Source organism: Triticum dicoccoides, chromosome 4A (genome assembly GCF_002162155.2).
Source record: "Triticum dicoccoides isolate Atlit2015 ecotype Zavitan chromosome 4A, WEW_v2.0, whole genome shotgun sequence".
NCBI classification, from domain to species: domain Eukaryota; kingdom Viridiplantae; phylum Streptophyta; class Magnoliopsida; order Poales; family Poaceae; genus Triticum; species Triticum dicoccoides.
In genome coordinates this window covers 306,914,075-306,927,288 of record NC_041386.1, presented here as the reverse complement: position 1 = coordinate 306,927,288, position 13,214 = coordinate 306,914,075, and the positions used below count along the sequence as shown (strand labels likewise).

The following is a 13,214-nucleotide window of genomic DNA, read 5'->3' as shown; positions in this document are numbered from 1 at the left end:
GCCAAGTATCCCGTAACGTGGTAGTCGTAGGCCCAAAGAAAGGGAGAACACAAACCAGGAACCAAACCACCTTACTGTTGGGGTCGACTTTGTCCTCAAACTCATCGGAGAGAATCCAAAATCACCCCTTGACGGTCATCCGCTCAGCCCCGATCCGAAAACCAAGCATCATCCGCTTGGCCCCCGTCTGAAAACCAAGCATGGCAAACAATTTTGCCTAAAACTTTGGTATAACCCGTGGCGAAGAAAACCAGAGGAACACAACTTAGCTGTAGTGAATAATGATTTTTGCCACATTTCCAAGACTTGGTCAAACTTGACGGTACACCGTCCCCCGCGGCATCCAATCCAATGGCCGAGAATTGTCCACGTTATCACCGGACGCAACTTCCTCACCCAATCCACTGGGCCGTTAGAACGAGCTAGAGAGAAGCGTCCTCTCGTCACGCCATGAGAGCCGCTTGCTTCTGCTTGTCCTTCACCGCTGCCTCTCCCCCCCTCCCTTCCACCTCCACCGCTGCCTCGAGCCCACGCTGTCAGAGTCACGCCTCCTACCGCCGGTCCCAGCCACGCCATAGCCGCGGCGGGGTGGTCCGGGCCCTCCACGAGCGGCTGCTAGAGACACCAACCCCCGCACCAGCGGAGACCGAGGTCGAGGATGAGAGTGGTGTCGGTGAGATAGAAGACGGCGGTGAACGGGAGGGAAGAGATGGGCAGGCTGATATTGTGGGCCCGTCGGAGGCCCAGGAGCAGCCGAAGAGCAGGCGACGACAGCAGCAGGAGGAAGAGGATGCCACGGCGGAGCGCGCCCGGTTCAAGCTCATCAACGGCAAAGAGGTAGACGACTTCGTATTGCTTAGCTGCTCTAGGATCATGAATTGCCCCCGCACAAATAAGAATCGCTGATGCTTGTGAGAAATTGAGGATGAGACAATTAGATGCAGCTACCGAATTCACCGGAGATGGCCCTGTTTTCTTACATTCCAGAAAGTAACTCTATTTGTTATTTGAATCTATGGTGTGGTCCAAGGACTGAAACTGGAAGCTTGCTGCAGATATTTCAAGAGAAGACCTACCTAGTTGGAGTCGAGTGCAAGAGGGCCGCAAGAGATAACTTCAGCATAGAGGAATCGCTCAAGGAGCTTGAGCAGTTAGCTGATACTGCTGGGCTCATGGTTCTCGGATCGACCTATCAAAAGTAAGCTCCTGACCCCCTCATTTCCTAACTGATTCTCATTGAGTTGTTGAGGTGGACCCTGCTATATCGGAGTAACTGATTCACAACGTAGCTATATTTACTCCCCAAACGGCCTGCCATAAAGGCATTCAAAAAAAAAAAACTCCCCAAACGGCCTTTTTTTTTCTTCTTTCTAAAAATCCTTCCGTTTGCCACCCAAATGTAGGAACCAGGAACCATGCTTTGTCTTGTCTACATCGTGTTTGAGGACATGCGGAGAATATTTGGCGTGACAAGTCCGAGTCCATTGTTGACGATTCATGTGCAAAAATAAAATTGATGAATGATTAGTATAGTTATTATAGGATGTGGCTAGGTCTCAGTCGACTGAGATTTAACCAAGTCTCGGTCAAATGACAATAACATGCAAGAGAGAAAAAGAAAAAACTGAATTATTTTTTTGCACGGATTTCAATGTAAGATCTTATGGATATAGCATCGACTGAGACTTAACGAAGCCTCAGTCGACTGAGACATAACAAGACTTATAGTAATACTAAAAGGAGTTCCAAACCTGGTAAGCAGGTCGCACAATCATATTATCAGACACAACTGTAGCAATGGATTCTTTCAGCAAGCGCCAAGCATGCTCAGATATCTAACTTGCACAACTTTATAGTGTTGGATTTGGTGGAAGCGTCTCAACACCCATACATGGGTGCCCGCGCAGTATTTATTGATAGATCGAGACTTTGGGTCTCGTAGGATTACAGATGGCTACGGTTGTTGAACCGTGAGGAAGAATACATGGAGGGACAGAGAGATAGAAAAATTAATATGTAACATTGCATGTACTTCTAGTGTGTCACGTACAGTCCTAGATTGTAGGATCGAACTGCTACTTATTGAGTTTGCGTTGATTTTTTCCTTGAAGAGGAAAGGGTGATGCAGCAAAGTAGAGATAAGTATTTCCCATGACAACCTTGTGACACAAGAGATGATACCAAGATATGCACCAATGATATATGTATGCTATGGGAAGTATGATCACTAATGTGCACAAGTCACATTGCCGGCAATACTCAAAGGCTAGTCTCGATGGGTAAGCGACGCGAAAGAGTAAGGCTATGATGGCTAGCAATGTAATGGCAAGAATGATGTATCACTATACCAAGATGAGTTTACCGCTTCTTGCTTACGGTATGGTGTCAAAATGGTCGAGTGGTCGTTATCGATGACGCGTCCGTGGCGAAGATGAGCGGCGGTGATGTTGATGTCGAACCGTACCTAAATAGCCGAAACACAATAGGACACGGAACCGCAACTCAAATTCTCAAAGCAAACGTGACAAAATTGTTGGAGTTGGTAGTGGTAAGCGATGGTGGTGTATGTAGTATATGGCGGTGCTATGCGGAAGAGGTGGTGGTATCCGGAAGTGTATGTGGGCACCGGAACAAAATTTGGCAAAATTGGACGGGAAACGGGCGGTGGATGGAAGTGATGCTGCCAGGGGCCGGATGTCCCGGCTTGATGGTCGGATGTCCGTGGGTGGTCGATGTCTGGGTTGTCGGACAGGATGTCCGGGCTCTGGATCCGTGGACGAACTTGGTGAACTTCGCATGGAGAGGTCAAATCCAGGCAAAATTCGGGGAAATTTGTGGATGGAAATTGGGGAAAAGATGACGAAAAGCTAGATCTACCTACAACACATGAAATCCGCGGATCAAATCCAACAAAACTTCATCACACCAACAAATCACAAAAAAAAGATTGGGGCTATTTTTGTGGGGAATTTTCGAATTAGGAAGAAAATCAACAAAACAAGGCTAGAAAACACAACGGGGAGGCTCCGAAATCATGATCAACGTGGCTCTAGATACCAAGATGATATAGGGTGGAACCCTAGATGGCCGATCTTTCACGAAAGGAGCGGATCCCGCGAAGAACACGAAGAACACGAGGTGAAACACGAGAGAATCACTCAAACCAACAAGAACGATCACACATGTGCTAGATCCATGAACACAAAAGGAGATACAAGATCCACGCTCAACAAGGGACGATACACGGTAACCGGTTCTTCTCCAAAGGAGGTCTTGATGGGGGCCACCCAAAAGGGGGTCTTGAATCCAAGGGGATCTTCTCCGTAGAGGGGCCGCGGTCTCTCTCGTGGAGTAGATCCGATATCGATGAGCGAGGCTCTATCTCTAATATGAGGTATCACAACGCTAACCCTAAAACGTAGGTAGGAGGAGAGTATATATAGTCTAGGGGGGAGGGGCGAAAGAGTACATGGGCCTCGGCCCTTTACTGTGCGTAGACAGACGGGGCCGGACGTCCGGGCGTCGGGCCGGATGTCCGGGCTTTCGGGAGAAGCCGAATGTCCGGGCTGACGGGCTTTTCATCTGTCCTGTGTATGCAGCTTGTCCGGATATCCGGGCGTTGGGGCCGGATTTCCGGGCCGGGCCGGATGTCCGGGGCCTGTAGATGCTTGGCGGCTGGAATGCTGCTGTAGTTGATGTCTCCAGCGGCCGGATGTCCGGGCTCGGGGCCGGATGTTCGGGTCGTGGAGCTGCCTTCTTCTCCTTTCGACGTTCCTCTTCATCCTTGGACTTGGCGGCTTGTCCATCTTCACGTGCATCTTCGGGAGGGTCCTCTTGGTACCTGATCATGCACAACATCTCGAATTTAGGTAGTAGCCATGTCTCTAGGGGATCATATGCAATATCACTAAGGAGAGAAGTCACCTCGGTCTCGAGAGCTCTAGCTCTAGCTCGAGTCATAGGTCCTCTTGGCACTTCGTGAGACGATGGTAGGTCCATGGGGATGACCGTAGGATGCTCCACATCAATACGTGACTCGCTGCCCCTACTGTCACTGGGAGAGGACACCGCAAGATTGAACCCAAAGCTAAGCACTTCTCCCATTGCAAGAAAAACCAATCTAGTTGGCCAAACTAAACTGATAGTTCGAAGAGAATTACAAAGATATCAAATCATGCATAAAAAGAATTCAAAAAAGATTCAAATAATATTCATAGATAAGCTGATCATAAATCCACAATTTCATCGGATCTCTACAAACACACCACAAAAGAAGATTACATCGGATAGATCTCCAAGAACGTCGAGGAAAACATGGTATTGAGAATCAAAGAGAGAAAAGAAGTCATCTAGCTACTAGCTATGGACCCGTAGATCTGAGGAAACTACTCACGCTTCATCAGAAGGGCAATAGAGTTGATGTAGAACGTGATCGTATCTCCCTCCGGCAGGATGCCTGAAAAGGCCCCAAGATGGGATCTCACGGGAACAGAAGGTCGCGGCGGTGGAAAAGTGTTTTCGTGGATGCTTCTGGTGGTTTGGGAATATATGTGAATATATAGGAGGCAGAGCTAGGTCAGGGGGTCACTGAGGGGCCCACAAGGTAGGGGGGCGCGCCCTACCCCCCTAGGCACGCCCTCCACCCTTGTGGCCGCCTCGTGGCTCTTCTGACTTGATCTCCAAGTCTTCTGGGTGTCTTCTGGTTCAAGAAAAATCATTGCGAAGGTTTTATTCCGTTTGGACTCCGTTTGGTATTCCTTCTCCGCGAAGCTAAAAACAAGGAAAAAACAGAAACTCGCATTGGGCTCTAGGTTAATAGGTTAGTCTCAAAAATAATATAAAATAGCATATTAATGCATATAAAACATCCAAAATAGATAATATAGTAGCATGGAACAATAAAAAAATTATAGATACGTTGGAGACGTATCACGCACCCGTCGCCCAGGCCTGCGTGCCACTAATCTCGGGCGCTCTTCATGTATCTATTCGGGGCAACCCTCTGTAATCGAATAGGGTGTGCAATTCAGTTATTCAACTTGGTATCAGACTCCACGCTCCTCTCGCCATGGCTACAGACTCCTCTTCTTCCTCGGCCACTAGCTCCGCCACCTCGCTTGGCTCTCTCTCCGCCGCCGCAAGCACCCCCGCCGACACCAACCCTAATACCACCGGCAGCTCTTCCCCCCCATTCATCTTCGGCACCCAATCCTCCAACCCTAGTACCACTGCCGCCGCCACCACCTCTTAGTTTGCGCCGCTATTCTCCTTGCCGGCGCCGTCCCCACCGCCTCCTGCCCCTACTACTCGTCACCTCATCTTCAACGCCGACATCACCGCCCACTTCAAGTTTCTCTTGAACCCTGCCGATCACAACTATCATAAATGGAAATCTTTCTTTCTCATGGTTCTCGTTCGCTACGGCGTCACCTACCTCATCGAGCACCCCCCTCCACCCAACGCGGACTCCCAATACCGTGAGCTCGATGCCCATGTTGCCCTGTCCATGTATGCCACCCTTGCTGATGCCATCGTTGACCATGTGACCGGTGCCACCACAACCTATGATCTCTGGCACTGGATCCGAGACTATTTTCTCGCAAATCGCGCCACTCAATACATGACCCTCAATCACCAGTACCGCAACCTCTAGCAAGGGGACCTCTCGGTTGATGAGTACGCGTGACGCATGAAGCTGCTCATCGCCGGCCTTGCCGACATCGATCACGTCGTCACGAAGGTGGACCTCACCACACAGTTTCTCCACGGCCTCGACAAGCGCCTCAACACCATCCGCGTCATTCTCTGTGACACCGTGCCTCTCACGCCGTTCGAGACAGTCTTCTCGTGAGTCAAATTCGCGGAGGAGTATCTGGCCCAGCGCGCCTCTAAGGAGAGCGCCATTGTGCTCGCCGTCCACGACACCGATGGCCCCTCCAGCGGCTCCTTGGGTCACGGTGGCTCATCTTCGGCTGGAGGTCTCACGCCGCACCCCGACGACCGTGGCGACCGCTCCGGCGACCGCGGCTCTGATCACAACCAAGGCCAGCAGCACGGGCGCGGCTACAACAGCCGCCAAGGCGACGGTGGTGACCGTGGCCGTGGGCGCGTACGGGGGCGTGGTGACCAGGGCAGCTGCGGCAACCAGTTCCCACTGCAGCACAACCCATACTTGGGGTTCTTCGTGCCTTACGACATGGCTATACCGCCCCCCTCCCCCCGCCGTGGAGCCGCGGGTGCAAGGAGGCGCCGAGTGAGTTAGTCATGGGCGCAGTGGTGTCGGAGTAGTGGTGCGCCGGGAAGAAGATGTTGTTGATGAGGCGTCGCGCAGGGTTTGCCAAACCCGGGGACACGTCATAGACGAAGGCACGCGTCGGTGTTGCCAGCACCGGGCATGCATAGACGGACGAAGACGAAGTTGACGAAGCGTCGCGCCAGGCTTGCCAGGCCCGGGGACACGTCGTGGACGAATGCACATATCGGTGTTGCCAGCACCGGGCATGCGTAGACAAGGGACCTGCACGAGCCGTACGCCATGTCGAGGAGTCGGAGGGCCAGCAGAGAAGAAGACTCGACGACGGTTGTGGCGCCAATCGGCATGGGGGCCGATGTCACCAACGGTGGTTGGAGTAGACGAAGTGGTGGGGTAGATGACGGCAACGTTGGCGACGGGCTGGTGCTTGGACGAAGACGAAGGAGGTGGACGGGCGGCGGCGGTTAAGGGGGTAGCGGCGGCTGCCGAAGAAGAGCAGCGGCGGCTAGGTTAGTAGCGCGGCGGCGGTGCTCGAAGTAGGCGAGGAACTTGACAGCATGACGAAGACCGGTGCGGACGGCGGCGTTCCCGCGCCAAGGGAGGCGGCGCGGCGCATACCACGAGAGGTCGACGTGCGGGGACGGCGGTGGACCATGGGCCGCGGTGCTACGGCCCGAAGGGGCTACGCAACAGCGGCGGGCAGGTCCGGGCGACGGCGAAAGACCTCAGGGCGGTCACGGGGACCGCGGGCCGCGGCGCTATAGCCGGAAGGGGCGGTGCAGCGACGGAGTGCGGGTCGGTGCAACCGCGGGGGACGGCCTCGGGACGGCGGCGGGGACCGCGTATCGCGGCACTACGCCCCGAAGAGGCGACGCAACGGCGACGCGCGAGTCGATGCAGCCGCGAGGAGAACCACGGGGCGGCGGCGCTGCAGTCCGACAGAAGGATGCAGCGGCAACCTGTTGCTCGATTGGTGAAGAGGCGCGCTGAACTCGGTGATGATCTTCACGGATCCAGTGGAATTGCACGCATGCGGTTGATCAGACCGGACATGGCTAGCCAGATCAAGAAGACGTGAACGAACTCGACGAGGTATTGGGGACATGCATCACACGACTGTACAAGAGTGTTAGGTATGCAAGCATACATGCACGGGACGTGCAAGCAACCAACTCATGCACGCCGTGAGGAGCTAATGCAACGACGGGCTAGCAAAAGAACAGCCACGCCGCGAGCGGCCGCCACAGCTGGGGTGCAGCCCAGCCGGCCTCGGATGTTGTGATGCAGTCATTCTTGATGGATGATGAAGATATCGATGGATGACGATGGCTGGCGGAGAACATCATGCGGACGAACGCGCGGACCTCAAGCGTCCCTGAGACGCCGCATCTCGTTCCAGCTGAAGGCTGCCGGTGTTAGCGCCACAAGGTTGGAGTAGAGGCGCGGGGGTCGACGACGGCGGCGGGCGACGCAAACCGATCTAAGATCGGAAAACCAAAAAGTAAACGCCGATCAAAGCGACCGGAGAGAGAGAAAAACCCCGAAGCAAGGGCTCGGGAAAACGACTCTCTTGGGCAGCCGGTCAACACAACCGGCGGACGAACCCTAGGTACGGGCGGCGCGGCCCTCGACACGGCGGTCATGGAGGTCGACCGCCCCGGGGGCGGCGTGCGGGTGTGGAAGCGGCGGCGGCTAGGGTTTAGGATTGATTAGGCTGATACCATGTTAGAAGGGAGAGAGAGATTGTTACGAAATATGATGGATGTCATGCTTAAGCCTTGTGTATATATATATATATAGGAGTACAATGACCAACTTGGAGTACAAGACAAGGCAGGAACAAATCCTAGTCTATCCTATACTTCCTAATATACACTAGTAATCGTACACGTGCAAATGCACGTTTATCTAAAATAAAATTGATCCTTATTCAGTTTTCAGACTGGTATAGGTGTGAACATATAATTTTAGTGATCTAAAACGTCTTATATTTGTTTATAGAGGGAGTATCTTTTATTCCAAATTGTTGCTATGATAGAGATCTTATTTGAAGATGAAACCATCCAAATATATTCACATGATTTTTTTTAAGGGAATATATTCACATCGTTCACAGCAAACATCAATAGAAAAAACTCTCTATTAATATTTCAAACGACTTAAATGACTTCCACTATACATTGGAAAACTGAAAACATGTCTATGCTTATATGGTTGACTTACAATTCCATGCATGATTTGATTCCATTGTTTGATACTCCATCCAACTCTAACTCTTCTCTATAACTGAAAATCAACCAAGCAAAACAGAAAAGAGAAACAAACTATAAGAACATGAGTAAACCTTATCTCGCTTCGACGCAAATCATGGATGATTGTGGGTGCCCAGCCGCTGATTATGTAAAATTACCTTGAAGGTCCAGCTCTGATGGTTCTGCAAGCAAGTATCTTGTCTGGATATAATAGTTCTAGGCACAAACTTAAAAACTTTATTAGATGCCCCTGATGCACTGTAAGGCCTTGCAGTGTTAGCTCGAACAGCCCAACTGTATGGACATGTAAATCAGGTATCGACATGAAAACATGGACGAAGATTCTATATATTTTTGTAGGTGAAAAATAAATTTCAGTTAGTAGTTGCCGCAAGTATATATGTATTGACACATTCGACATACAGTATGATATATCAATAGTAAAAGTTCATATTATAACATTGTACAAATAGTAAGATATTTGCTCAAGATAACACATCGATTCACAAAACCAAGTCCCAAAAAGGTAGACCATCCTTCTGCATATTTGCACGGCAACACAATAGTCAGACATATGGAAAACTTAGCTGCATGTCAAAATCATACGATTAGAATCCATTAATCTTTAGAAATATATACTTGTTTTATCTAATTCAATCATCAAAAGCATATAGGTCCAGGAATAGGAGTTAATCTGAAGCATGTGTCTTGTTCTTAACTTCTCTTTGGCTGCTCTCTTCTCCTTCTGGTTGATCTGTTGAGATCCTTTTCCAGAAGCATATTCAGTAGAAGGAAAAATAATACTTTGAAGGAGAACCGTATTTTGATATTACAAAAAAGCACAAATTCAGTACAGGTAAGATTTAGTAGCTCCCGATGTTTCGAGTCATTTATGCAACTCAGAAATACCACAAAATATAACCAGGACTGAATAATTGCACAAGGAAAAGAGTAGCAAGTGTCCAGTAAATGCAACTTGGCACACGATCTAGCTTACGAACTAATGAATAGATTGAAAGGAAGTATTGCTACATGCATATATAATGAACATACAGTGAAGTACTGTCACAATGCACAGGTCAGTGAATTTGAACATTGTTCTTTATGTAACTGTAAAAACTAAGAATAAAGACCGGAACCATTTGTAATGAGTAAGAAGCCAATCCTTGAATTTTGGAAAATGTACAGTAAAATAATTAATCAAAGTTCAATGCAAAATAGAAAGATGTCCATTAAGAGACATACTCCTTTTCCAGGTTCCTTATGATCACATTTAGCACACCATCGATGTTAATAAGCTCATACGCAGCCTTGATCAAGCACCTGGATTATAAGAGAACATACATTGGACACTTTAGTAAAATGATGCTTCATGAACAGCTACATGCATATGTACCAGTCTGAAAGTGATACCTCCAGATTGCAAAAGTTTGTGACCTCTTGAGTTATTACAAGCACAAGGATGAAGAAAATATAAAGGGAAAGAAGAGAAGAATGCACCAAGCTGCGTCTGCGTGACTACTGTAGCAATTAGCAGTGTAATCATGCATCAGCAAGTCTTCTGAAAATCTCTCCGATTATAGTAGGTGGTTAAGGCCCGGTTTAATGAAATGTCTCCAAAGTGGCAAAGCTAGGAGATAGTACATTTGTAGCGAGAAAATAATTACAGAAACAATCTTTAGAAATGCATGCTTCAGTTCAGAGTAGTTGTTTCAAGAAACCAAACAACCCATTAAAAAATGCCAACTACAAATTGAGTAGCGGGCTTCAGAATTCTCGGAAGTCAAAATTGATTCATGCAATCTGTACACACTTGAAACCTACACCCCGTAGTCCGTGAACAGTTGAGGAAACTTGGTATGTGCAATCTGTACACACTTGAAGCAGTCAAGCAGCAAACAGAAAACTGAATATGAAGCTCTTTGCAATGGTTTACGAAAAGGAAAATCACATGAGTATGAGGTACACCGCACTGGAAACTGAACATGAAGCAGGCCCATCCATGGTGTTTCATGGAACCAGATTTCCTTCGCTGCTCCTCGTCTTGCATGTTCTTGCAAAAAATATAGAGTATGAGGATACACCGAACTGGTGGCTTGATGTTAGGTGTTAAGATAAAATAAACCTGATCAAAGTTCGCCCGCGTGGTGGCGAGGGCCCCAATGTGGCGGTGGTGGCGGCCCGCTCTTGCATCTGTGGGGCAGCAGCCGACCCGCGCTCATGTCCGTGTGGCAGATTCGAAGGAGCGGCGGGGCGATCCATGCTCACATCCGTGAGGCAGAAGAGGAGAGCAGCCGGCGGCGGCGGCGATCCGCTCGCATCTGTGAGGAAGCAGCGGTGGGCGGGACGTTGGCCGTGCGCAGCCGTTCGTCTGGCAGAAAAGGAGCGTTGGCAGAGGAGGAGCAGCGAGCGGCGGGCGGCGGGGGCAGAAGGCGTGCAGGCAGTTTCTATTTTTGTTGAGGCGTGGCGTGCGGTTAGTTTGATGATGACGAGCGGTACGGGGATTAGATCGGTTGATCAGTGGCTTGTTGCCTTAAACACAGAGATGTTTTAGACCCTTGGATCGGCTAGATAAACGGTTCTGGTTATTTGGATCTGCCCCCTCTCTTCCTTTTATAGGGGTAGTAGATAAGCATTTGTAGCTAAGAATGGATCGATCAAACTGTGACAAAGAAACAAAATTGTGTACAGAGTTGTAGTAAGGAACCAAAATCAAAGGGGTTCCAAACCTGGGTTGGGGAAACCTATCAAACTTGCAACCTGAGCAAGCTAAAAAGGCGATGAAATCAATGCTCTCACCTAAAGCAAGGAGGAAGCTTGCGTGTGGTTGACAGTGAGGTGCAGAGGTTGTGGTTGTTGAACAATCACACATACAAAATTTAGGATTTTCTATTCCGTTGTGAAACACATACCTTCAATAATGAAAGAGTGACATTGCAAGACACTGGATATTACAATACATTTCAATTTAGCATCTAGAAATTGTTCTCCCGGTGTCACACCTGCAGGCATAGAAATATAGGACATCGCGGTGAACAATTTGAATAATATATTCTTATTGAAGTACAGTGAGAGCAAAACATAGCACACAAAGCTTAAATAGCAGACCTGAATATTCCAGCAGGAGTATTCAACTATTAATGGTAAAGACAAATGAACAGGTTTGCATTTCATTGAAGATGCTCTAGCCATAGGGTTAAATTCATTTGAAAAATCTGAAAACACACAGTTGTAAACCATTGCCTACGGAACTGAACACACATATCCAAAACACCTGAAATCGGGTTTCCATAATTCTTTGTGGTACACAGCTAAATTGTAAACTTATTCATATATTTCATTGCTTATTTGATTCTACAAAGAAATTTTTGGACACCATTGAGGACATCAACACTATAAGAGTGTGATGCATACTGTGTATATATTCCTAGAGCATATGTAAGTATCATGAGTAGGCGTATTCTTCAGATCTTTAAATGGGGAACGCTCGGCTGATCCTAACGCAGACGGACGATGATTCCTCATCTGTGACATGTATTGGGGAACATCCTAAATTAGTAGAATGACAAAACAATGGTACATAGGGATCTTAAGAGTAGGTATGCGGAGCTGTGATGTAATATTGAGAAGCTTAATTCTTAAATCCTAAATCAGTCCAATGACAAAACGATGCTACACAGGGATCTTAAGAGTAGGCATGCGGAGTTGTCATGTAATATTGAGAAGCTCAATTCATAAATGTTTGAGTAAATCAAACTGTTAAGTGTTTTAGTAAATCTGAAACTGTGACAAAATGGACCTTAGATGCAGGGAATGGTGATGAGTGGGAATGGTCTGAACCTGTATAAATAAAGTAGGTGTTCTTAGGGAGGAGGCAAAAATAGTAGATATAAAATATTGTGAGTGAGATTGCCTAAATATCTTAGATCAGAAAGCTCAGAATCTTCTGGGTGGTAATTTTCGTGCCACCCAAGGAATGTGCAGAATTTTGAGAGCATTGAAAAGGTAATTGGAGTGACAGCAAACAATTTGTGAACCATACAAAGAGCTTAAATACTCATAAATCAGATTGAGCTTAAATACTCATAAACCAGACTCTAACCCTTTTAGTGCTGGGTGTGGCATTGGCGTTGGATCATGATAATTCACCTGCGGCAATTGTCCCAGAATAATGGTGGTTAATTTTGTTCGCTGTGTGGAAGGATCATCTATGCACTAAAATAATCATAACCAGAAGGATCATGTATGCATCAGATTGTCTTGTGTGGAAGGAACATAACCACAAGCATGCTGTTCAAACAATTCACAATTCAATGTAAAGAAAACTTACTGGCTAGATGAGGTCGTTGTCGGCAGCAGAGGAGGACACCGCCACCCGGCTGCGCTCGCGTTTTTCCGAGTGGCAGCAGAGGAAGGCCGGCGGGATGCTCGCGCTCTCCCACCTTGTTGGGGCAGCAGAGGAGGACCGGCGGGCGACTGCTCATGCTCGCGGCGGAGGAGAAGAGGATGGGCGGGAGGAGGGCGGCGGAGGCGGCAGAGGACCGGCGGGCGGCGGAAGGTGGGCGAGGATGAGCGGGAGGCGGGAGAGGATGGCGGGCGGCTGCAGACGGTCGCGGCGGCTCCGGCTGTCCCGCGGCGACGGGCTGTGGCGGCTCCCCCGGTGCGCGACGGGTGGCGGCCTCCAGCTGTCCCAGGGCGAAGGGCGCGAC

At 48.9% G+C, this 13,214-nt stretch overlaps 1 protein-coding gene across 10 annotated transcripts in view; it reads left to right on the top strand.

Annotated features, from left to right (window-relative positions):
- The first annotated feature begins 396 nt into the window (after positions 1-396).
- Positions 397-13,214, top strand: part of LOC119285830 (GTPase HflX-like) — a 24,906-nt gene continuing 12,088 nt past the window's right edge. For 5 of the 10 annotated variants that reach the window (XR_005139898.1, XR_005139899.1, XM_037565158.1 and 2 more), the window contains exons 1-2: positions 400-837; positions 1,056-1,198. Coding sequence is in view for 8 of the 10 variants with exons in the window: in XM_037565158.1 (XP_037421055.1) it covers positions 451-837; positions 1,056-1,198 (530 nt within the window). In the remaining 2 variants the exon portion in view is untranslated. Of the gene's footprint in view, positions 838-1,055; positions 1,199-13,214 lie in introns of all 10 variants that reach the window. The other 5 variants (XM_037565160.1, XM_037565155.1, XM_037565162.1 and 2 more) reach the window with 5 other exon arrangements.